At 37.3% G+C, this 26,796-nt stretch overlaps 1 protein-coding gene across 3 annotated transcripts; it reads left to right on the top strand.

Moving 5' to 3' along the window:
* The first annotated feature begins 2,129 nt into the window (after positions 1–2,129).
* Positions 2,130–26,796, top strand: TSPAN19 (tetraspanin 19). 3 transcript variants are annotated; one of them, XM_044226799.1, is made up of 9 exons: positions 2,130–2,228; positions 10,167–10,259; positions 10,343–10,415; positions 13,052–13,176; positions 16,692–16,766; positions 21,314–21,424; positions 23,405–23,548; positions 24,781–24,864; positions 26,127–26,796. In XM_044226799.1, exons 2-9 carry the CDS (start codon positions 10,194–10,196, stop codon positions 26,193–26,195), a joined length of 747 nt encoding a protein of 248 aa, XP_044082734.1. In that variant the 5' UTR covers positions 2,130–2,228; positions 10,167–10,193; the 3' UTR covers positions 26,196–26,796. The 3 variants fall into 3 exon arrangements, with proteins under 3 accessions (XP_044082734.1, XP_044082735.1, XP_044082736.1); XM_044226800.1 differs by lacking the exon at positions 26,127–26,796 and adding an exon at positions 25,356–25,604; XM_044226801.1 differs by lacking the exon at positions 26,127–26,796 and adding an exon at positions 24,975–25,004.

Below are 26,796 nucleotides of genomic sequence, written 5' to 3' on the forward strand. Positions count from 1 at the left end.
TTCCATGTGTTGGCTATACTCTTAGGCACTTTTCCCAGAAAAATGAAATTTGATGTTCCTACTAAAACTTGTACATGAATATTCACAACAGTTTTATTCATGACAGCCTCAATCTGGAGACAACCAAAATGTCCCTCAATAGGTGAATGGTTAAACCAATTCTACTACCTCCATACCAGGTAATACTACTCAACAATAAAAGGGATACCGACAAATCTCCATGAATCTCTAGGGAACTATGTTGAGCAAGAAGCTCAAGGTAATATACTACATGATTGCATTCATATAACATTTTTGAAGTGACAAAATGACAAAATTTTATAGTGGAGAACAGATTAGTGATTCCCAGGAATCAGGGGTGGATGGAATTGGAGGAACGTGGTTATGGTAATAAAAGGGCAACATGAAAGATTCTTGTAGCATTGGAGCTATTCACTATCTTGACTGGAGTAGTAGATAAGTGCACATATTCAGATGATAAAAACTGTATATAATACACACAAATGATTACAAATAAAATGGAGGAAATCTGAGTAAGATTAGCAAACTGTACCAATAAAAGTGTTACCATTGGGAGATACTGGAGAGTGTACAAGGGCTATTTACACATTATTTCTTAAAACTACATTTTTATCTACAATTATCTCAATAAAAGATTTAAAAAATAATAAACACTAAGAAAAGTTAAATAGATTATGATGGATTCATAGAATGGAATACTATATAAGTCTTTTTAAAAATGGGTATATTTACTGTGCTGTGGAAAGGTAGCAAAGAAGAAATAATTGAAAAAAGACACATGGTAGAAAAATATGCAGAGTAAGTATCCACACATACACAGTTTTTTGAAACACAGAAATTTTCTGGGAGAATTGGGGATCTTTTTAATTTTCATTTCAGACCTTTATGTTGAGTGATTTTTTTAAACCATGAATTCTAAAAGCTAGTTTAATTTTACCCATCAGCTTCCTCCTTCAAAGGAAAACAAAACCATAAACCGAAGCAGTATAAAATACTATCCTGTTATCAAACTTATTTAAAGTGCAATGCAAAAGATTTGCTAGCTAGGAAAATTACATTTTTTAAAAATGTAGCTATAAAGCAGAATGCACAGGTACACAAAACTTTATGTAGAGAGCAGAGTAAAGTTAAGAGTCATTTCCTTTGTGTCCCTTTTTGCTCACCAACTGGCTCTCTAGATCAGCCCAGTCCAATTACATATCTAAGCACATATGTGATTTTAAACTTGCCAGTTAGCAATTTTTTTAAAGTAAAGAATAACAGGTGAAATTAGTTTTAGTAATATATTTTATTTAACTCATTATATCCAAACTATTATTTAAACATGTAGTCAAAATAATTTATTATTAAGATCAACGTAAAAAGCTTATATCTTTGTTTTGCCTAGTAATTCTTCGAAGTGTGATGTGTATTTTACACCTACAATACGTTCCCATTTGGACTAGCTGTATTTCAAGTGTTCAGCGGCCACCTAGTGGTTTGGGTACAGGATAGGGCAGTGCAGCCCTAGACGCATCCCAACGTAAATGGTCTACAGTAAACTTCTTCAAATTGATCAAACATCACCTGGAGTTGGCTAAAGCTGCCCAAAGTCGGAAATCTTAAAGACGCTCCTCTCAACTGTAGTTTTTCAATTATAAATAAAGGGAAGGAAATCTACTTTAAAAGGTAACTATAAATCATTTTAAAAGGAAATAAAGGAGGGGAGTGCAGGGAGGGAGGGATGAAAGGAACTTTCATTTAGAGAGGGGGAAAAACCAATTATCGAAAGCTCCCTAGATCCTAAGGTGGCTCTCTAAGTTTTGGGTGAGCTACAAAACTTCCAAAATCTAAAGGAGCCTAGGACTCCGCGGACTTCAACAGCCGCCCCCTCAGCCCGCGGTCCCCGCACCGTTTGCCTAAAGCCCTGCCTTGGCAGAGAAGGGTCTGGCTCCGTCTGCGCTCCCTTAGCCCGGTCTCGCCTCCCGCGCCACCACCCCCGATAGGCTTGAGGAGCCCCGGCTCACCCACCAGGCGGCTATATCCCGAGGCTTGGTTGGAAGACAGCGCCCAGAGCCTCCAAACAAAGCGTAACCACGACAACAGCCAATCCCAAGGAAGATGGACGGGTCTTTTCTTACCGGTGCCCCAGTAGGACAAACTATCTCCACTCGAAATTGGCCCGAACGCGGTACCTCAGGAGCTGAACGAGGAACGTTTTTTTCCAGGTAGATTTTAATATTTAAATAATTTGGGAAAGTATTTAATAAAAAAACGACATTTTGCTCCAGTTACCCAAGTAAAGGTAGCCTGACCTTTAAATTGTTTTTGATCTATCTGTATTTATTACTTGCAACTAGTGAATGTCCAGTTGCCCACGTATAAACTGTTCATTCCACCAAATCTTAATCTTGAATAGTGATTTGTGGGGCCTGAAATATGGAAAAGAAGCCAATAAATTGCTTTCCATGACAGCAATTTATTTTTAAAAAGACAAATAAATCAATTATCACTCAATGCCCATCAAAAAACCTCCAAGGGTGTGGGGTGAAATATGGTTTACTGTAAAATATTGACAGTGACTCCCACTGTTTTAACATAAAATTTGAGGCTTAAGTATATATCATGCTGTTTAATTTTAACTTAAAAATTCATCAAAGTTGGGGCGCCTGAGTGGCAGCCTCTGTCTTCAGCTGAGGTCATGATCCCAGGGTCCTGGGATCAAGCCCCACCTGGGGCTCCCTGCTTATCCGGGAGGCTGCTTCTCCCTCTCCCTCTGCCTGCTTGTGCTCTCTCTCCTTCAAATAATTAAATCTTTTAAAAAATTCATCTAAGTTCCTTTTACTGTGGGGCAAATACGTAGTGTACAAAATGTGCGATTTATTTTAGTTAATAATAGATATTTCTGTTCAATTTTTTTAAGTTTGCAAAGTATTAAATTCCAAGAGGAAGTGGCTAAGCTTAATTGTAAAAGATATCTGACACACAGTATACTAAAAGCAAACATTTCCTTTGAGCCTTTAAAGAAAACAGACTATTTCCTGGTAACAACATCGCATCAACATAAGAACTGATAATATAGAGTGAGAAATAGGTAGATCTTTGATATTAAAAGAAACACGTGTTAGTACCTCACTCAAAGACAATGGTTTTCAAAAACCAACTAGTTCTGGTTTCAAATTAGGATATTTTCATTATCAAAGTCCATGCTCATGTGTTATGTTTTTTTTTCGTTTTCTTTTTTCTTTTCTTTTCTTTTTTTTTTTTGTTTAGTTTTGTTGCAAATTTAAGAACTATTCAAATTCTTCATTTAAAATACTCAGGCTAGGGGCATCTGGGTGGCTCAGTCTGTTAAGGGTCCCACTCTTTGTTTTGGCTCAGGTCATGATCTCAGGGTGGTGTGATGCATCCCCCCACCACCAAGTCTGCTTGAGATTATGAAACAATTCAGGCTTTTCCTACAGAATATCAAATCCATTAGTAATCAATTAATTTCCATGACTAATTTTTTTTAGAGATTTTATTCATTTATTTGAGAGCGATTGAGAGCAGGAGCAGGGAGGAGGGGCAGAGGGAGAGAGAGAAGCAAACTCCCCCCTGAGCAGGGAGCCCAATATGGGACTTGATTCCTGGACCCTGGGATCCTGACTTGAGCCAAAAGCAGATGCTTAACAGACTGAGCCATCCAGGCGCTCTCCAGAAATAATTTTAAATTAGCTAAATCAGTAATCAACTTTTTTGAAGATGAAGTCTAAATTGCTTTTTTTTTCTTAAATCTTACCTTGTCAAATAAATTGATAGCAAAAAAAAATATATTGAAAGTTCTGAAGATAGTTTATTGTGCATGCTACTACATCTCTTATATTGTTATTTTTTACTGTGGAGGAAAACTGATAATTCTATCAATTAGTCATAACATAGCTATCACTAATTAATATTACTACATAAGGAACAAAATACTACAATTATCTCATAAAGTTACAGATTATAAATCAATTTAACTTGAAACTGTTGTTTAACTATGCAGCATTTAGCATAAGTTTATTTAGTTGAAAATTCCTAGATATTATAGCCTAAAATTGAGTATATCAGTTTGTCCATAACATTTTAACCTGAGTAGGTTTTTTTTTTACTTTTTAATAAGCAGTTTTCTTTTCATTAAATTTTTTAAAAGATTTTCTTTGTTCATGAGGGGCAAAAGGAGAGAGAGAGAGGGAGGCAGAAGAAGAGGGAGAAGCAGGCTCCCAGAAGAACAGGGAGCCTAATGCAGAACTCCATCCCAGCACCCCAAGATCATGACATGAGCTGAAGGCAGACACTGAACCAACTGAACCACCCAGGCGCCCCTCTTTTCATTAAATTTTGATAATATTTTGAAAATTATCTGCAGGTCTGGTTAGTTTATAACCTGTTGACCTAACACAACATACTTCTCTCAGAGAGCACATAATATTTATTGAGGACGTGAAAGGAGGAAAGATAACTGTTCGTTCCTCTGACATCTGACAAGAATAAGATTTCTTTGAAAATGCTAGTTAGGTGGTGAGATGACTTTAATTTAAAAACATTGTTCAACAGTTGTCTTATTTTTTATATGGCAGTGATAATTTAAAGATCCCAGAATATCACTGTGAAGCTCAAATAACTGCCTAACAGATGTTTGTTTTATTTTCTTGAGGATGACTGTTGTGTAATAATATTTTTAATATGTGACCTACAGTGTTGGATTCTTAAGACTTCTGCTTCTCTTTCTCCCTTTAAAGACTGTCGCAAACTCTCAAGGTCCCTCTCTAATCCTCTTTGTGATCTCTGCAGCTGCCAATGACCAACTTATGTCCATCACTTTGCTACAGTTCCCATTCCCATTTCCCAACCTCTTGTGCTCCTCCTTTACGTACAATTACTATACTATCACAGGATTAATAGGTAACATTTAGCCAGATACTGGACTAAGTGTGTTCCAACATAATCTTGTTTGATTTTCACAGTATCCCTTTGAGGTGTGTGTTCTTCTCCTCTGCATTTACAGTTGATGACACTGGAGACTTGGGAAGAGTAGCAAGAGAATGGTTTATATCTATGGATTTGAATCTCAACCCTGCCACAGGTTAATTAGTTGAACTCAAGAGCATTATTTTGCCTTCCTTAATCTCTTTTGTCATTGGTAATACTGGGGATAATAACACAATAGTACCTAATTTGCAAAACTTTGATAGTCAAGACAACCAATGTAAATGACATATTGTAGAATATGCCATAATCGTAATAGCCCAAGTAGTTAAACTCTATAGACCTGAGTTCAAGTTTTATTCTGGTTTCTTTCTAACAACCCATCGCTGGCAATTCTACTTCCTACTATATCTCTCATGTCCTGGTTATCCCCATAACTGTCTTGTAGTTTAGATGACATCATTTGTTATGAACTAATACGTTAGCTTTGTAAAGTAGCTGCCTCTCTTAGGTGTCTTTTCTAATTTGACTTCCACTCTGATGGCAGAAATATGGTTCTCTATTACCTGCAGAAGAACAAAAGCAAATTCTTAGCAAAGCATATCTGATCTTTCAAAATCTTTACTGAGTCTATTTATCTAGCCTTATTTTTCATCTCTTACCATTCTGACCCACTCCCCCATGCCCTTCACTATAAAGCTTGTGAGCACAGTATTCCATCTGCCATGAAATCTTCATTGTTGTCTGACTAGGACCTTCTTAATCAACCATCAAGGAATATCTCAACTTTGTTTTCTCTCTGAAATTTCCCAGTTCCCTTTACTCCCTTTCCCTACACCCTCAACACATAATTCAGAGTGGACCACATGTTTTAATATTTGTCTTCTTGACAGGTTATTTATTCATTTCTGTGCTCCCATCTCCCAGCAGTGAGAAGGAATTTACAAAACAATAACAAAAAGTAATTAGGCTATTATTTAACTAGTGAAAAATGACACCTGTGAATAGGTGAATTATTATAAATTGTCCTTTTCTATATCACTTATACTACTAAAAATATCTTTGTTGTTGGACCATTAATTACCTAATCAGGGATGATCCAAAAAAAAAAAAAAAATGCCACACCAGGACCTTATCTGATTAAGTTAAAAACAAATTCTTTATCTATAACAAAAACAAACTAAAACAAAATATAGTTCTTCCTCACTACAAATATTTACATAGGAACTGCACTAACTTATTGTGTATCTTTGTGTTAGCACCTCTGTATTTTCATTGACGTTGTTTCCAGTATGTAGTGCTTGTGACTGGAAAGATGAGCACATGACCAACTCCTCTTCTCATCCTGTGCAAATATGGGTATGCACTTCCTTGACTTATTGCTTAGACACCCTGTTTGTTGTGTTCTAACTCTTTAACCTGAACTGCTTCCTCTGGTCTGAATGTTTGTATTACCTCAAAATTCACATGTTGGAATCCTTATATCCAATGAGATGGCATTAGAAGATGGGACTTTTAGGGGGTGATTAGGTCATTGGGGGGATCCTTCTTGCATGGGATTAGTGCTCATAAATGAGACCGATGGAGCTCCTTAGGTTTCATCACAGGAAGATACAAGAAGAAGCTTGAAACCTGGAAGAGGGTTCTCACCCATGAATGCTGGTGCCCTGATTTCAGACTTCTAGCCTCCAGAACTATGAGAAACAAATTTCTGTTGTTGTTGTTGTTTTCTCGAGATTTTATTTATTTATTTGACAGAGAGAGAAAGAGCATAAGAACAAACAGGGGGAGGGGCAGGCAGAGAGAGAGGGAGAAGCAGGCTCCCTGCTCAGCAGGAAGCCAGATGGGGGGCTTGATCCCAGGACCCTGGGATCATGACCAGATGCTTAACTGACTGAGGCTCCCCATTTCTATTGTTTATAAGCATCCTAGTCTGTGGTATTTTAGTATAGCAGCTCAAATGAATTAAAACACTGCTGTTTTGAAGTTGCCATGAACAACTTTCTTACCAAGTTGGCTGACTTTAAGAGTATGGTATTCTTACCCTTTTTGACCTCTATATCATGCAACGCTATTTTAGAAAATTATTTCTCTACTGATTTCCATGAGATCATGCTTTGATTACATTCTCATTTTGTAAGAGTCTGCATTAAAAAATTCATTCTTTATGTCATTCTTTACTATCAAGCATCTGCTCACTTTTTTTTTTTTAAAGATTTTATTTATTTGATAGAGAGATCACAAGTAGGCAGAGAGGCAGGCAGAGAGAAAGAGAGGAGAAAGCAGGCTCCCTGCCAAGTAGAGAGCCCGATGCGGGGCTCGATCCCAGGACCCTGGGATCATGACCTGAGCCGAAGGCAGAGGCTTAACCCACTGAGCCAGCCAGGCGCCCCAACATCTGCTCACTTTTATCTGCAGTCAGTCCCCTCTTCCCCTCTCTTCTATTCTTTTCCATGACATTAGCTCCTTGTGGATAATTCCCAAATCTGCATAACTTATGCTATCTATTTACTTGCACTCCATTTCTAGTGCTTAACCACAAAGGTATCTTCTACAAACTCAAATTCATTTTTTTTAAGATTTTATTTATTTATTTCACAGAGAGAGAGATCACAAGTAGGCAGAGAGGCAGGCAGAGAGAGGAGGGGAAACAGGCTCCCTGACGAGCAGAGAGCCCAATACGGGACTTGATCCCAGGACTCTGGGATGAGGACCCGAGCCAAAGGCAGAGGCTTAACCCACTGAGCCACCCAGGCGCCCTCAAACTCATTTATTAAACATGAAATATGAGTGATACCTGGGTAGCTCAGTCAGTTAAGCATCTGCCTTCAGCTCAGGTCCTGATCCCAGGGTCATGTGATCAAGTCCCACACTGGGCTCCTTGCTCAGTGCTTTTCCCTCTGCTTGCTGCTCCTCCTACTTATTCTCTCTCTCTCTCTCTCTTTCTTTCTCACAAATAAATAAATAAAATATTTTTAAAAATAAAAAATAAACATGAAATATATGTTTTTTTCAATTTTCTGATTTTTTCTATTATCACTTTCTTTCCTTAATTTTTCCATCCTACAGGAATCCTTCTGATTATCTTTACTTCTTTCTTTTCTATAATAAGGCATATTGAAACTATATCTGAGCCCTCTTTTTCTCCTCTATCTCTTACAATGCACTTTCTCAACTGTTGGGCATTTTGTTTGGCTCTTCTCACCCTACTTCACTTCTTTCCTTCATCTTGGGCACATCATTGATTCCATCCCCGGCTGAGACCTGCCATGTGACTTAGTATGTGTCGATGGACTATGAGCAGAAGAGAAGTGGGCAACTTTCATCTCACTTGCTTAAAAGATGCTTCCCCGGGTTTATTCAAACTCCTTTCCTTTCTGCTGACTATACAGGATGACACCCTGAGGAAATTTGGGAGCCAGACATGGAATAGGCGGAAGCAAGCCCCAAGACCCTAAGATGCTCTCCTAGAAGAGAGCCACCTTGGACTGAAAGAGAAATAGGCTTCAGTTTATTTTTGTAGGTGGCTCCTTTAATAAAGCATGTTAGCCCTGATTCTAACATGCTAATTATTACCAAATCAACAGTCAAGTCTATGCCTCTCAGTACTTCACCAGAGTTCTTGCCATGTTCTTGTTCATTACTCTACTTTCTCATTCTCGTTCACGGAGGCCCAGGACTTTGGCCCTGAGAACTTGTTTTGGCAATAGGAGAGGGTCACAACTTTCTTATAGGCTGAAGTAAATAGATTTGAAGCCAAAATTATATATCTACCATATCTTAGGGAGAAATTGAAATAAAAATCAGGCAGTCTTGTTCTATCCAAACAGGCCAGACACTAGAAGAATCTAAGAATAAGGCTGGAGACGGAAACTGGAGAAACCAAATGGCAGTAGGGGACTTCAAGGCAAAGGGTGGAAGACAAAGCCTGGAGAGACTCCTTCAGCTGGGAAGGAGAACCATGGTGTTTCAGGGGAGGAATGTGGCTTTGGGTCAGACTAGGGAGGGGAAGTGCATAGATTCTAACCTAGGTATCTCTTACTTCTTCACTTTCCAGGGCGTACTTCGGTTCAACAAACAGAGGTCTTCCCAACTAGAGACAAAGGGCTTCAAATTAATCTTATTAAATCTGCTTTCATCATGTCAATTATGCACTGCATGATTAAAACACTATAAACTATGGGACACCTGGATAGCTAAGTCAGTCAGGCATCTGCCTTCTGCTCAGTTCATGATCCCAGAGTCCTGGGATCAAGTCCTGAATCAGACTTCTTGCTCAGTGGGGAGCCTGCTTCTCCCTCTGCCTGCTGCTCTCCCTGCTTATGCTCTCTTCTCTCTCTGACAAATAAATAAATAAAACCTTAAAAAAATAAAACACTATGAACTATAATATATATTTGTATTTGTAAAATATGGTACTAGCCTGAACTGAAACAATGAAGGAAAAGAGAAAACCCAGAAACATGCCCAAGAAAATTTAAAACCTTCATATCTAATAAAACACCAAACACCAATGATCTAAGTGTTGATTTTCCCATAAAAGTTTTAGGAAACTAAACTATATACTGTTTAATTAACACAACCTTAATTAACAACCTTAAGTTGGTTTGTTCCCTTCCATTGTATGCCAAATTACTCCCTAATTAAATAATCTGATTCACCTACTCATTTATTAATTCAACAAATATCTAGTGAGTAGCTACTGTGCCCTACACTTTGGGATTATAATTTTTATAAGACCTACTCTGTTCACTAATAGACCTCAGAGTCTACATGGGAAGAAGAGACAAGTAAAGAGAAAATAGAGGGGGCAACAACAAATTGAGGTTAGGCAAAGGCTTCCAAGGTGAGACCTCAGTGAGGAATCAATATTAGTCTGGGAAAGAGGAGGCCAGCAAGGGGAACAAGGTATGTTAAGACTAGAAACACAATAATATATTTTACTTTCTGAAAATTAAAAAAAGTTTAGGAAGGTGGCTATTGACATGCTATTCAAACGCCTTCTTGGTCTCAACTGCCTAGTGCAGATGGAGAAGACAGGCCCAGTCTCAAGATATCTTCAACATGTCATTATATTCGGGAGGGTGGAGGGGAATGTTATACTGACAACTGGTATCAGAAGAAAAATGTGCAAATAAATGACATGAGCAGGCAGAATTATTTAAAGTTGTTAACTTGTTGACTATTTATAGTAAAAGTTGTGGTTATCTTTTCAGGAACACCAATATCCGGGGAGAAAAAGAATGTTAAGAAAAAACAAAACGTTAATTTTTAAATACTTTCTTAATCTCACTAACGGAGCTTTCTTGGTAAGAGTCTTTATAATTATTTCATAAAGAAAATGTAATGCATTTTTATTGGCAAATATAAGCACTGACTCTCTTTTCTATAGGTTCTTGGACTTTTACTCATGGGATTTGGTACATGGCTCTTACTAGATAGAAATAATATTTTCACAGCTTTGGGTATGTATCTATTTTTCTTTTGCTCTCTGAGTGAAGCCACACATTCCGTTTTAAATAATTGCACACACAATTTATTCAGCAGGTGGCACTATTTCTCCAAAATCCATTAAGCATTATCCAAGAATGGAAGATTATGGATTGTTCTAATACACTCTGAAAGAAAAGAATGTGGAGACCAACCTAGTGCTCAAGTTAAATCATTTCTTTTAAAACTCAATTACTCACACCATCATGTTACAAATAAAATATAATGTTATTCAAATATAAATGAAATAGTTGAATGTGTTTAACTGAGTTTAGAAACCCTTAACTTTACGATTTTGTGGTGTGATGTGGTCACTATGGACTGAAGTTTAACAGTGGTATTTTCGTACGCTTATCCTTGGTGGTTGGAAAGGAAGCCATATTTCAAGTGCTCGGTAGTCCTATGTGGCTATTGGGTATTGGCTATCTTATTAGGCCGTGCAGATTTAGATTCTTTCCACTCGTCAGTAAGTTCTATTAGACAACACTGTTATCATTAAATGCATGACAAAAAGCATGCATACTGTAGAACAAACATTCCTTTGTGGACTTCAAGTAAGAAAAAAATACATTTGTGGGAAAACAAAAACTAAATAAAAAGACTTAATGGGTAATAGAGTGTTATAAAATATTGAATAATTTAGTTAAACTTCACCTACACCTAAGTGCCTGGTATCTTTATTCTCTTCTGTTCATATGCTTTACTTATGGCAAAGTATTCATGATGTCGAAGTGCACACCTGTTTTGCTCAGAGTACATGGGTGTGTGGAGATATTACGACAGCCTTTCTGTCTTCCTTTCCTTACCCAGAAGAATGGCAATGATAGTTTCCACTTCTTTAGTGTTCCCATACAGTATCTATTTTAATAATGTAGTAGTTAAGGTAGAGCAAAAGTCATTTTCTTTTCTTTTCCTCCATTATGGAATTGAAAGATAATTGTTATTAGCCTTAACCTTAATTCACCTTAACCTTAACCTTAAATCACCTTAATGTACTTGAATGTGGGGGGGGGGGACCCTAAACAGTCAGAGACTTATCCTTTAATTTCTGTTTCTTTTTTTAAAAATTATGTATTTAAACATTTAGTGACATCTCAGCTAAGATTTTAAGATATGGAACTGAAAATAATCAGTTTGTGACAAGACACTGGTTGGCTCCTCCCCTCTCTTTTATCTGCAACTTCCAGTGAACTTACCTCTTCTTAAAAATGATTCTGCCTTCACCTCTCCATTTGTAGTAACACCAGGCCACCTGTGATCCCTATCTTCCTTCCCTTTGCCACGATAATAATGTCCAATAGCCTTGTGCTCTGATCTCCATTCTCAGCCATCCTCCAAATGCCACCGAAATAATTTAAGATGAAAATCTACCCATATAACATGAAAGCTTTTTTCTGGTTCCCCACTGCTATTTTTTATTCATAGGACAAATACTTACAGAGTCTATTCTACATGTTAAGCACAATTCCGTGAGCAGAGGACAAGACAGATTTTTGTCTTCGTGGAGCTTAATTCCAGTGATGAAGACTGATAAGAGCCTAAAAGTGTGCATAATTTGGCCCCAGCAAACCTTCCCAGTTTCACCTACTTCCGACCCTAAGGGCCAGCAAAGCTGAATTTCCAATGCATACTGTGCGGTTCTGTGTCCCAGAAGGCCTCTGTCATTCCAACCGAGATCTTTCCAGTTCTCACTTGAAACCAAACACAGTGTTGCCTTCACCAGGCATCTTACCTAACTACACTCCCCAGTCTCCTCCCTCTACTGGCTTAGGGGCTCCTGTACCCAGGGGTGTGCTGGTACACATTTAACAACTGGCTCTGGGATAGAAAGTCTTGGTTTATGGTATTTACTGATTTCTGTGGTTTGAAGATATAATGCCACGATGGCTGATTTCACAGTGCCAACATGAACGGAGTTGGCTGATGAATTTTGTGAAAATTGAACAGTTGGCGTTTATGAGCCAGAACAGGCTGGCTCCAACAACTGTTCTCCCATAAAACCTGGGGCATATTTAATTTATTTTTTCTTCTTCTTCTTCTTCTTTTTTTTTTTTTAACAAATATTTGTTAGGCACTTAGTGATCTACAGTCTGTGTCATAACACGAAGCATTTAACAGTTAGTCTGTTGACTATATAAATATATACATAGTCTCTAGCAGAGAGAGCCCAATATAGATGGAGAGAGAATAAAGTATAGTTTTAATGGGGTCATATTACCAATAAACTCAGACTTTCATATAAGAAAAACTTAACCCACATGTGTGTAGATGCCCCCCAAATTTTTATGAATAAATTCATAAAAGTTTAGATGTTCATTAAACATAGAAGAGTTCACCCAAGGAAAAAATTTCTGCTTTCATAGAAGACAATGAAGATAAGGCAAAGGGAAAGAGATCTTTTGAGATTGAAGAAATTTTCTATTATATCATTAATGGAAGAAAAATTGTTGCCAAGACTAAGTAAGAGGGTGCTAGAAAGAAGTTTAAAAAAAAGAGATGGAGAATCCTACAGGTTTGGCAGAAACTGCTTGGGGAAATCTTGGGTTACTACATATATTATTAAATAGAACACAACATTACTTGATAATAATTTATTTTGCGGTTTCCACAGATGAAAATAACCACTTGATAGTATATATTTTTCAAATTTTGATGGGAACTGGATCTGCTATTGTTCTTCTTTGTCTCTTGGGTTATTTGGGAATTCACAACGAAATCAGATGGCTCCTACTTCTGGTATGTATTTCATTTTAATAACCTGAACTAATTTGTATCTTCGATTTTGAGTGTCTGTGTCTCACATATGAGAAATAATGATTTACATCACCGTAACACTGCAGCATAGGGAATAAGGTAAATGAAGCCCTCCCTTTCGAGAAACTTCTAGGTAGAATGTTCTCGGAGAACTCTCCATGGATCAGATCTGGACTTCTGCACTTAACACTTAGATATTACTTTTTAACAGAGTCAATAGGAATCCATCTCCTAGGATAAACTATAATTAACCAAAATTAAGAATCTGAAGACTAAAATCCAAATAAACTATTAAGACCAACAAGCAATGGGACCCAGCAAGGAAAAGAAAACATTTTCTGTACTCAGCATGTTTTCTCCCTGTGGGAATGCCATGTGGGAAGCTAACTTATAACTGAGATCACAATTTATTATTTAACAAAGAGAAATGAAACTGCTGAGAGGCCAGACTCTGGCATCTGGCTAGCACACTATGTCTCCCTAACCATATAATGTGAAGAGATAAACTATAATTAGGAATATAGACATGAACATGAGCCATTTACCATAGGTGTGGCAGGTATGGGTCACAATTCACACACTCAGATGAAACATAGCTTTTTAACATTTTATTTTAATCAAATCAGTTTTGATTCGCAGGCACTCTCTTGTCCAACAAAATGAAATTCAACTGCAGACATTGTGTCTCTTACCAAGAAGAATGAGGGAAGATTTCGCTTTTATGCAGCACTGAAAGTCTGGGTGGTCGGTCACTGTGGCATTGGTTATCAGTCTTCACTGGTTACCATGAAAACTCTCACTTCCCCAGCTCGCAGGATGCCTTCCAGTCTACTCATTCTGCTGTTTGAATGGCCTAGGGTGGCAAAGGCAGAGCAGCTCTTCATGCAGTTTACAGTATATCATCCAGAATACCATATAGTTTACCGTACAGTACAGCAGTGAAACCTTCTGCAAAAGACTGGTAGAGAGCCATGACCTCAGCTCCTTCTCCACAGTATGCTTCCCCTGAAACATTCACCCTCCCAGTGACACAGCAATTAAAGGACTAACGCCTGACACGGGGATTAGTTATTTCCCAATAATTGATAGCTCTTCTAATTTGAATATTCCCCCAGCAGAGGCTTTTTGGGCAAAGCTGGAAACCACACTTCCTTTTCCCTCTGTGGTCTGACCACTCACCTGGGGAACTCCAGGAAGCCCAGTGAGAGACTCTTGTTCTGGGAATGAATAAGCCTCCACAATCAGTCTCAGACTCTTTTTAGTCTAAAGAGAGACTTCACTCTCTCTTCTCAAATCCCACCTTTCTCTTCTTCCATGATACTGAGCACAATTTTCTCACTGGGCTTCTAATTTTGGATCTGGAGACCAGGACAGAAATGACCTACAGGAAAGTTTTGATTTGCTCCTTGCCATAAATTTCCATTTAGACAAAGAAAACACAGAGCTTGGTACTAGTGTGAGACGGGGTCAGTAAGGAAAGGGGAAACCACAGGGAGAAAAACAGACATCTAAGTTTCTCCCTTATGGAATTCAAGTATTAATGGGCTGTGACTGAGAAGTCTGACAGACCTCATCATAAGGAATGTACATAAGACTAGGTCCAGGAGCCAAGACACCACACTCTTCTCTCGATGCCCCAAGTAAGGGCACTGCTACATTTGGCCATTAGGCCACTTTTGCTCTTCTCCTCTGAATTTACCAATACTTTTCTGATGGATACATTTTTCCTTTAACCACTTTAATTCACACAGTCAGGTTATGGTCAAATTTTATAGGCCTAAGTACTATACTTTGGCTTAATGGTGACTTTGCACATGCCTATTCCAATTGAATAGATACTAGTTTTACAGTCTAAACTTTGTTTTTGGCTCTGTTTGGGGTTTTGTTTTGTTTTGTTTTTTGTTTTGTTTTGTTTTTAGGATTTTCTTTTCTTGAGAGAGAGCATGACTTGGGGGAGGGGGGCAGAAGAAGAGTGAGCTCAGACTCCCCACCAAGCAGGGAGCCCCATACAGGGCTCCATTCCAGGACCCTGAAAACATGACCTGAGCGAAAGGCAGACGCTTAACTGACGGAGCCACCCAGGCGCCGCTTTGGGACAGTTCTACTTCCTTTTTTAAAAGTTCTTGGGCAGTATCTCATTGTACTCTCTAAGTACTAATAACACATAAATACACTGAATTTTTCTTATTATGATAAACATCTAACTACTGTTAAAAGGGAATCTTCAAAGGTAAAAATCATGCCTTAAAAATAAGCCACATGAACATGTGTCAGAGACTTGATTTAAATCATCAGTAAGGGAACCAGTAAAAAGTAAAAACTGGTAGAAGGAGAATTAGAGATTTATATTCGCTATAGACTATATTCATTTGCCTTTCCATGAATAGGAATCATTTTGCATTGCTATGGACAGGGAACTTTTGTATTACTATCAGAATTCTGTAAGTTAACTGTATAAAGAATTGAACAGTAGGATTCATCAAAGGTAATATTGCATACACCCACAGGATCAGAAACCTGGGAATGTTCATTAGACCACAACCAGCTTGCCAGTAAAAAGAAACCGAGTAATATTCTTTTATTGTTTTACACAATTTTTCCTGCCTCTAACAATTTTCTTTTAGTGAAGATTAACAAATAACATATTTAGAAGTATTAAAAATCTGAACTTCTAAACAGATCTAAAGATCATATTTTTGTCTCTGAAATGTTTGTCTCTGAAATAGGAAGTATAATTTATATCAACCAACAAATTTTAGTTAACTTTTTAAAGTAGTAATGTTTAAAATATGTGAAATTAAGAATACTAACAGTAAGTCATTCTTATATTTTAGTTAGTTAAATATTCATACTGCTAATTTTAAAAAATCATTATAAATTCTAGATAATATGTGCTACTATGTGCTCATATCATGAAGAAGATTGCAGTGACCATAAGTTTAAAAAATATAGTTACATAAGTGTGGAAATAATTTCACTTGACTTGGATAGAAGTATTTTCAGTTTTCAAAGGAACAGTTTAAATGTATATACAGACTTAATTTTACTCTAGCAGATGCTTTTGTTATTTTCTGGGGGGGTTATTGTTATTGTTACTTTGCACCTGATGGATTTGTGTAGTAAGTCTCAATTCATTGAGATTTCTAGGGTTAGCAGACTGGATGTTAAGGGAAGGTCCAGATAAGTGAGTTCCCTGCTATGACAGTTTTGGATTTGAATGAAGAAAATCATCAACAACTTTGTTAGACCAAGTGGTCTATAGCGTGCTCACTGAACACTATCACTTCTCTCTTAATTCTTATCCAAATGCTCAGTGAATTTTATTCTTTGCCTTTTTCTTTGAATAACTTCACTCATGTATTTGAAAGCAGGGGACCATCAATACCTGTGTGTATTTTAAGACTGTGTATTTCCTAGACATGTGTTTTGCCATCCCTAAAGCATCTAAGACACATATTAGAAGTACAGTTGCCATCTCTGTTTTTCTTTTGTTTCAGTACACAGCACTGTTAATGTGGGCCTTTGGTGTTCAGGTTGTGATTTCAACATTCTTCTTCATAAAGAAAAAGGAGGTATGGAAAGATCATCTTTTTATTTTAAATCTAAAGAAAAGTAGATATCTTAAATTATTGAGAGCTATGAGCCTATATTAAGAGTGAAAGGTAAATGGCTTTGGCAGTGGGGGGGGGGCAGATTCATTGGAAGTACTATACAATTCTCTAAGGAAAGGGCCAGGGGTCAGATCTGAAAGGGGGCTAGGAAAATTTATCTTCAACTCAGCAGAAGACTGAGAAAAATATAAATAACAAAGAATATGGGGGAAGAGGGGGTGATACTGAGTGCAGGAAATCCAAAGTTGGCTCCCACCCAACTGTGGCTGCCATGACTGACCCAATTCTATTTTTCTATATAGACTGACCATACTCTATTTTTAATAAAGAAATACCTTTAGATTTGTACAAATTTGAAATTTAGTGACTTTACATAAATTAGATAAACTGGAAGCACCTAGGTGGCTCAGTTCATTAAATATCCAACTCTTGGTTTCAGCTCAGGTCATGATCATGGGTTGTGAGATCAAGCCCTGTGTCAGGCTTCCTGCTGAGCAGAGAGTCTGCTTGAAGATTCTCTTCCTCTACCCCTCCCTACGCACCCCCTCAATTAAATTTTTTTAAAAATCTTTAAAATAACAAATGAATAAATAAATAAATATGAACTGAATAATTCATGTATTTTGCACAGGTGTGGGTCATGAGTGATATGATTAATCACAATAAGATTTACATGCATCAAATTAACATAAAACATAATAAATTATCTGGAAAAAAAAAACTTTTGGAAACAACACTTGTAATTTTTAAAGACATTTCATGGTTTCAGTGCAATCATGGTCTATATTTGTGTTCTGGGAGATTGTCCTGCAGGGAAAGAACACGGACTTGAAGTCATACAGATCTGCAGATGGCGAGTGCTCAAGAAGCTACTTCACAGCCCTGAGCCTATGTCTTCATCTGTATATATGCTTCATTCCCACTTCCCATATAGAGTGACCATCAACTAACAACTTAAAGTTTCTGTTACAGAGTAGCTACTTAAGGACTCTCTTCCTTTCCTTAATTAATTTCCAAAGAAGCCCCTGACTCATTCCTGTGCTTCTTAGCCTTCAAATTCTCTCTGATGTAGAATCCCAAACAATGACCAAACCCCCCAAAAATCTTCCGTACATAACACCATTGCCCTCCAGCTTCATTTGCTCTCCTGTGCTTGCTGTCTATCCTGGATATCTAACCACCCAGGACTTCTTGCTAATGACCTAACACTTATTACTAAAATTTCTTCTCATGTGTGTGAGAGTGTGTGTGTGAGTGTGAGTGTGAGTGTGTGTGTGTGTGTGTGTGTGTGTGTATGCAGCATGTGAGTTCTGTAAAGCTGTTTTTGTGGCACACCACTACATCCTAGCTGATCAGCCTCTCACTTTGGGATCTGGTGATAACAACTTAAATATAACACTTCGGGATCCTTTGCACATAAATTGAATTCATCAACGTTGTCCATAGTCACTTAGCTATTATTCATATACGCATTTCTACTTAAGAATCAGAAAGGCCGGCGTACATGGGTGGGTCAGTGGGTTAAAGCCTCTGCCTTTGGGGGCGCCTGGGTGGCTCAGTGGGTTAAAGCCTCTGCCTTTGGCTCAGGTCATGATCTCAGGGTTCTGGGATCGAGCCCCGCATCGGGCTCTCTGCTCAGCAAGGAGCCTGCTTCCCCCTCTCTCTCTGCCTGCCTCTCTGCCTACTTGTGATTTCTGTCTGTCAAAAAAAAATAAATAAAATCTTAAAAAAAAAAAAAAAGCCTCTGCCTTTGGCCCAGGTCATGGTCTCAGGGTCCAGGGATTGGGACCCGGATCGGGCTCTCTGCTTGGTGGGGACCTGCTTCCTCGGCTCTCCCTCTCTGCCTGCCTCTCTGCCTACTTGTGATCTCTGTCTGTCAAATGAATAAATAAAATCTTTAAAGAAAAAAAAGACTAAAAAAAAAAATCAGAAAGGCCATTTGAGAATAATTACCATGTGCCAGAAATTGGGATAACCACTTTATAGGCAATATAGTTTTGATCCTCACAATCCCCAGAGATGCACTGTTAGTCCTACTTTCTAGAACAGGAGACTGAGGCTTTGAGAGGAGAAATACTTGCTAAAATACATCATGGCCAGATGATAGTGCCTGGATTCAAACACTTATTAACTGAGTCTAGAGCTAACAGCTTTGTTTACATTGATTTTTCTTCTATATTCATATTAGATTAAGCTCTTAGGAGCCTCTAAATCTTTTATGCCACTTACAGCACCCAACAGTGTTGAAGGTACAGTAGGGCTTCAATGGATGTTTGTCAAAATAAGTATGAGTGAGGGAGTTTTATTTATATAGTAGTCACAGAGATCATATGTGATACTCTTATGTACTAAGATGTGATTTTTATACACTCTGGATCTCCCAAATAATGCTTTAGAGGGTAAATAAGGGCTTAAGTCTGCTCCTTCCCCACAACAATATAAAACGGAAAAATATTTTCTATTCTAAATAAAACTTGGGTGCCTGGGTGGCTCCGTTGGTTAAGTGACTGCCTTCGGTTCAGGTCATGATCCTGGAGTCTCAGGATCTAGTCTCACATCAGGCTCCCTGCTCAGCAGGGAGTCTGCTTCTCCCTCTGACCCTCCCCCTTCTCATGCTCTCTTTCACTCTTTCTCTCTCAAATAAATAAATAAAACCTTTAAAACATAAACTTAGAAAATAAGTTCAATAAATAACTCAGAGATCTTGTACACATGGTTTAATTGTTGTGGTACTCCCACCAGTAATTTTATTGTCATTACTCAAAGACAGCATAATACAATGGGAAATCATTAGACTAGAATTCAAATGAACCATATTTAAAAATCTCAGCTCCTCATCACTATTCATGTAAACAAAGCAAATATCTAAATTCTCTGAGTATCTATCCCCTTGTTCACAAAACGGAAATACTATCTCTGCTTTCTACCTTATATCTTAGCTACAAAAGTCATATAACCTTTTAAATATTTAAGTAAGTTACTATTAAAATTTACTTCCACAATATATAGATTTTGAAATAGTAGATCCCCCCAAACCTTCAAATCTGATTTTTTTGTTATAGTATTTTGAAAGGATAATTTTTTCAATTAAAAAACATAATTCTTCTACTACCCCCTTAAGCCCCCATGTTGCATCACCACTTCCTCATATCAGGGAGATCATATGATAGTTGTCTTTCTCCACTTGACTTATTTCGCTAAGCATGATACGCTCTCACAAGTGACTCTTAATCTCACAAAACAAACTGAGGGTTGCTGGGGGGAGGGGGGTTTTGAGAAGGGGAGTGGGGTTATGGATACTGGGGAGGGTATCTGCTTTGGTGAGTGCTGTGAAGTGTGTAAACCTGGCGATTCACAGACCTGTACCCCTGGGGATAAAAATATATTATATGTTTATTAAAAATTAAAAATTAAAAAAACATAATTCTTGAATAAATATACAGTAGGCACAAGTCAATGATTTTATTTAACATCTGGATTAATGTGAGAACCGGTAAGAAGTAAAAACCAGTTTGAGGGAGAGTCCAAAGAGAAGACAGTTATAAAGATCATATCTTAATATATACAAAACATGGTTGAGGGGCGATACCAGTTACATGCCACCAGGAAAAATTCATTTGTATTTCTCTGACAAAGAATCAATTGTCTAACAATAGCTTACTACGACTTACAAAAGTTGTAAAGTAAGTTAAAAACTGAGAAAGGTACAGACCCCCCCCCATAGGAAGACCCTGAAGTTATGCTAAAGAAAGCCTATTCCTGGGGCACCTGGGTGGTTGGGCGACTGCCTTCGGCTAAGGTCATGATCTCAGAGTCCTGGGATCGAGCCCTACATCAGGCTGCCAGCTCCATGGGAAGTCTGCTTCTCCCTCTGACCTCCCCTCTCATGCTCTCTCACTCTGTCTCTCTCTCAAATAAATAAAATTAAATTAAAAAAAAAAAAAAAGGAAAGCCTATTCCATTGGGAAAATACTCAGCAATTCTTTTGGGTCATTTCAAGGTGTTTCACAATTTTTTTCTGAGGGTACAAGAAGAAAGGCAGAATCCTTCAACATTCAGAAGAATGGCACATAACTTACTCCCTAATCATAAAACAAATCTCATATATTCCTCTCATAGATCACAATGCAAAAAACCAAACGCCTCCACACTCACATGACATTGTTAAAAAAGAGAATAAAGAAGAAAAAGAAAATGCTTAGGAATAAGCAGAAAACAGCAAACTGACTAGAATATTCGCTTATTAGGAACCATGAAGAAAGTTTCTTTCAGATTTTAACCTTTTTTCTTTCCAGGTTTTTATTTAAATTCCAGTTAGTTTATAATTTCAGGCATAGAATTCGTGATTATATATACATGGGATATTACTCAGCCATAAAAAGAATGAAATCCTGCCATTTGCAACAATATGGATGGAGCTAGAGTGTTATGCTAAGCGAAATAAGTCAGTCAGAAAAAGAAAAATATCATATAACTTCAGATTTTGACTTTTGTTCAATTTTCAACAGGTTCACCAAGTATTGCATGATAAAATTGACTTAATCATTATTGAGTATGGATCTAAAGATATGCCTGAAGATATACCCAAATGGATTATTCTGAATTCTCTACAGAAAACAGTAAGAAAAAGTGACCATAAAACTAAAAAAAATGAATGTCAAACATGATCACCATAGTGTCAATGGAGGAAGGTAAGGGCAGGACATAGGGACAGAGAAGCGAAAGGTTTTTGTATTTCTTTTCCCCAGAACTGGCTTAATAACACTGTTCCCACTTACAAATCTTGAGTTTTATCCTTCTTTTTGTAACTTATATCTCCTATTCTTGGTTAACTGATGTGTATTTTAACCTGGTTTCACCTGTAGAAGACTTGGCGGTCTTCTGCCAAGTGGGGTAGTCTGCCCTGCGGCACCTGTGAGACAGAAGTCCCAGGACAGTCGTTGCCAGCTGCAAGGAAGCATGTTGGTTAACATCTGAGCCAGAATGCCAGGTTTGCCGCATAGCTTTTTGACCCTGGACAAGTAAACCTATTAATTTCAAGTTTCATATTAGTAAAATGGACAGAATAATCCTTGCCTCTGGTTGGCAGGAATCAATGAAGTCATATATAGAATTTATAGGGAACCTTGGATCTGGAACATAATAAGTAACTAATACTTGTTAGCTAACATTATTAGGATTATTTCACAGCTCGAATATATCTAGGCAGGGTACAGGAATGGATGTTGTCTCCCAGATGGTTTACAGGAATAGATCAACAGCTGGAAGACCATAAATGCTTGATAAAGAAAATAGCAAGCATTGACAAAGCCCCAGACCTTTTTGTAAGTGTTTTGCATGTATCAACTCATCTAATCCTTCCAACCCAATGAAGTAAGAACTATTATCCTCATTTTATAGACAGTAACATACCCAGAGTTACACAGCTAATTAAGTGGAAAAGCCAAGATTTAATTCCTGATAAACAGGAAAACAGTTCTCTGTATGACATCACTATTATTTTTTTTTTAAGATTTTATTTATTTGTTTGACAGAGACCACAAGCAGGCAGAGAGGCAGACAGAGAGAGAGGAGGAAGCAGGCTCCCCACCGAGCAGAGAGCCCGACGCGGGGCTCGATCCCAAGACCCTGAGACCACGATCCGAGCCTAAGGCAGAGGCTCAACCCTCTGAACCAGCCAGGCACCCCTGACATCACTATTATTAATGAGAATTAAGCTTATGGTTCCTGTCATGAGTGTAGTTGAGATAGTACATAAAGATTCGATCAAGCTCATTTTCAATACCCAAACTCTAAAGCATTATTTTAGTCATTCATTTCCAAGATTGTTGGTGCATATTGTGACATAGGCAGGACTGATGTCATAACTTTCAATAACAAGGTTAGAAAACAATGAAATATTCACTCCAACTTTGTCTCTTATTCTTGGTGATAAATACATGAGCTGATTCTTTCACATCCTTTCAATTCAACTTTATAGGATTGGAAATGAGATATTTTTTAATCGACTGAGCCACCCAGGCATCCCGGAAATGAGATATTTCTTAAATATCTTATCATTTCTATGGCTGTTTGCTTTATCATCCTTTTTGGTTCTCTGTGGTTACTTTCACACAATACAAAATTGAAAGTTAATACCTTACATTAATCCTAAGAGAATAAAAAGAACCCTGAATCTATGTATATTACATACATATGGCAGCATTTTGGGGATAAATATAAAGAGACTGCTACAGTGGGAAGGGAGCTATGGCTACAACGATTTCCTCTTCTATATTCTGGTCCAGGCATAATTTGTAGCTTCAGTAAGGCAGGTTCACCTTCCATCCTGGGTTACTTTATGCTAAGTTCAGACCTAACAATTTTATGCAAACATAGCCCACTTATATTTAAAGGTCTTTAGTTCTGGTTAGCATCAACAACAGTAGCAACAAAGTATGGATTAAACCAACAAAACTATGCTTATATTTGTAATTCACTACATTCCAATGGAGAAGAATACATCTCCTTCACAAAAACTACTTTATTGTGCCTGGGAATCATAAATAACTGCATTCTGAATACTTTATAGTAAAATTCATAGATTTTTTTTTTTTTAGTTGCAGTGTTGTGGCCAGTACAATTACACAGATTGGATAAAGAATAAAAATAAAGAAACTCCAGAACAGGTGCCATGTTCTTGCACAAATTCTACATTAAGAAAGTGGTTTTGTGATGAGCCACTGAATGCAACTTACCTAGAGGTAAGGATAAGATTCTCCAAGAGTTTACAGTGCCTTCTTTATTGTTTTTTCTTTCCAAGTCAATTTAGAATTCTGAGCAAAGTTTTATATAAAAACAATTTTATTCACAATGAATAGGTTCTCCAGTTACTTTATGAAACTAAACTCATAATTAGATGAATAATTATTTCAGGTATATAATAAATAAATTAAACTTTCTGGAATTATGCCATGTAAGTGCTCCTAGAACTTAGGATACCATCAACCTTTCTCTCCAATCCATGTTCTCAAATCCCTGCAAAGAGAGGAGGCACTTTTGGTAAATCTCTGGTGTATAGGGTTGGTAAGGGAGTTGCAGTACCAGAAGCAAAGAGGTATGAGGGTTGGCAAAAACTGAAGGGAGGGGAGCCCAGCAATGACACAAGCAGTGTTCAGGTAAATGTAGCAGAAGCAAGAGTAGGGGTTCATCTGCTACTTACAGTTAGAGGTTACTGATAAATGGGATTTTCATCCCAAGAACTTCTAATATTTTATATAGTTTGTATGCTGATGTTATTCTAACTGTAAGATTTATTTTTCAATTACATAATTCATTCATAGATAAATAGAGCCTTATGTTGTTTTAAAAAGCTTTTCCTGGGACGCCTGGGTGGCTCAGTGATTAAGCGGCTGCCTTCAGCTCAGGTCATGATACCAGGGTCCTGGGATGGAGCCCCACATCCGCCTGCTTGGTGGGAATAAACTGTTTTTAAAAATAACAAAATACATTTTAAAAATAAATAAATAAATAAAAAGCTTTTCCTGTTTGAAAATAATAAAATAATCATTTTAGGTTGAAGTATATACCTTGCTGAATTACAGTAATCTGCAGAAAATTAAATCACTCTCTAGATTTAATACATTTCTGATTTCAGGGCACCTGGCAGGCTCAGTCAGTGGAGTGTGCAACTCTTGATCTCAAGGTTATATGTTCAAGTCCTACATTGGGTGTAGAGAGTACTTAGAGATAAAATCTTTTAAAAAATTTTCTGTGTTTAAGTACATGACATCTTAGCAACTTTAAAAGTAGTAACTGAGATGTTGTGCTATCATATGAAGTTCTCTGGGCTAAAAAGTCTGGTCTCCAGTTACATATTTACTTGCTTTTTAGACTTTGGTAAATTATTATCTCTATGTTTCTTCTTCTTTGTAATAGAATTATATATAAGACCATTTCCATCTCCAAGTCAATCCAAATAATTTTTTTTCCTTAGGGTTGTGAAAATAAGATCGACACATGGTATAGTGGTAATGCTTTAACATTAATCGGAATTAACTTTGGACTTTTGGCTTCAGAGGTAAGCTTTTGTTCATATGTTTAAAGGCAAAAAAATATTAAGTAGAAACCATACATTACAAACTACAGAACAACCAACTGGAGCCCTAATCAGACAAATTAATACACTAGGAGTCAGGATCTTGAGACTATCCACATCCAGGAGAGATACACATCCTAACTGGAAGTGATATCCCCAAATCAACCAAGAGGGATGATCAGTTAACAAATGGCCATCCAGGAAGGTACTAATTTCATTGCTTTGTGAGATAAAAAAAAATACTTCACATCTCAGCAGCAAGAGCCCATGCCAGACAGTCTTCATGTTGGCAAACTGGAAATCTAGACCGATGTTTGTTTGATATTAATAAATCTACTATTCACTCATACACTCATTCATTCATTCATTCATTCATTCAGTTTGGAAGGGGGAGAACATCTACTATGTCAGGTACTGTGCTAGCTGTTAGAGATACAGCGGAAAGCAAAACAGACACATTCCGTGACCTGCAGGGTGCCAGCTGCAGGATCCAGATTCAGAAGCAGAACCTCCTTCTCCAGCCTCTGTGAAGACCAATGAAAGCAGGGAAAGACTGTGAATTTGAAGAAACTGTGAGAGTGAATACATTATTACAGTGTAGACTGTAACATTGCAATGAATATATAGCACATGTTTTGGTCAGAACAGGATACAGCATTTAATTTTATGTTGATCCACTAAGGCATTGACCTAAGGTTCCATAAATTCTCTTCAACTGGTAACGGTTATAGTCTCAGAATGGTGATTAAGACACTCTTTTAAGCAACAATACCGTTTTTTTGAAATGTGTATTCTCTATTGTGTTCATGCTGCAGTATTTAAGACAAGACTGAATGGGAGATGGTACCTGTGGTCCATTTTATCATCTACCCTTTGCACACCATCTTTAATGATCCTATCACAAAAAGAAGCAACTTGGTAGGACTGAGGACATAGAGAGATGATGAACAAGAACCAGATCAGCAATTCGAGATATCTAGCCCAATGAGAGCCCATGTAATTAAAAGTGAACCGTCTATTACTTAGTCCCTCCATAAATGAACTTGGTGGCAGCAGGGTTGCTGTAGAAGACTCACTTTGCAGATTTCTTATTTGCAACCATATGTACCTTACTCCAAAATTTTCCCACCCTCTTTGATCCCCTTTCCCTATACAGCATGCATTTAGGTGATTCTAAGTGTTAGCTTTGCAAATCACCGCTTATTGATTACATTTTGATCTCCTATCACTTCCTTTTCTTCCAGGTTTTGCAAATCTCATTAACTATTTCTTTCTTCAGACACATCAAGAATAGAATATATTCAGGAGTGTGATCTTTGGATTTTAATTTGCCCAGAAGAAACCAGCTAATTCTCAAAATAATCACATCATGTTCTTTTACTCCTCGCTCTGCACCCACCAAAACAGTTTTGAATTATATTAGTTGAGTTTAGGACTTATTCAAGTCATTGGTTACATGTAACATAGAATTATTGAATAGTATAATAAATCACTCTGTGAAATTATTATTAATTTTATTTTTCAAAATATCAAATTCTGCAGTTCAGAACTTTACCTTGAGTTTTCTGAATTCAGAGGATATCATCATATATACTGAATTCAAAATGTGATGAAGTATCACCATATTTCAAGTTCCTTTTGTAGAAAAAATACTTACATTACGTTCAGAAAACATTAATTAAGTAAGCAATAATGTCATGCACCTTACATTTCCAGATTTTAACAAAACAACACTGATCTGTGGGAGATTTGAAAGAAAGATTGAAAACCGTAACACTGACCTCTGTGCTGAATTAATCATTTATTTCTGTCTTCTGTTTAATGCTTCAAAGTGGATAATAAAATTTTACAGACCTGGGTGTATGTCAATGGCAGTAATAAAATATTAAAATCACACTGAATTTTGAACTGTAA

The sequence above is a fragment of the Neovison vison genome, chromosome 12, assembly GCF_020171115.1.
Source record: "Neovison vison isolate M4711 chromosome 12, ASM_NN_V1, whole genome shotgun sequence".
NCBI lineage: Eukaryota > Metazoa > Chordata > Mammalia > Carnivora > Mustelidae > Neogale > Neogale vison.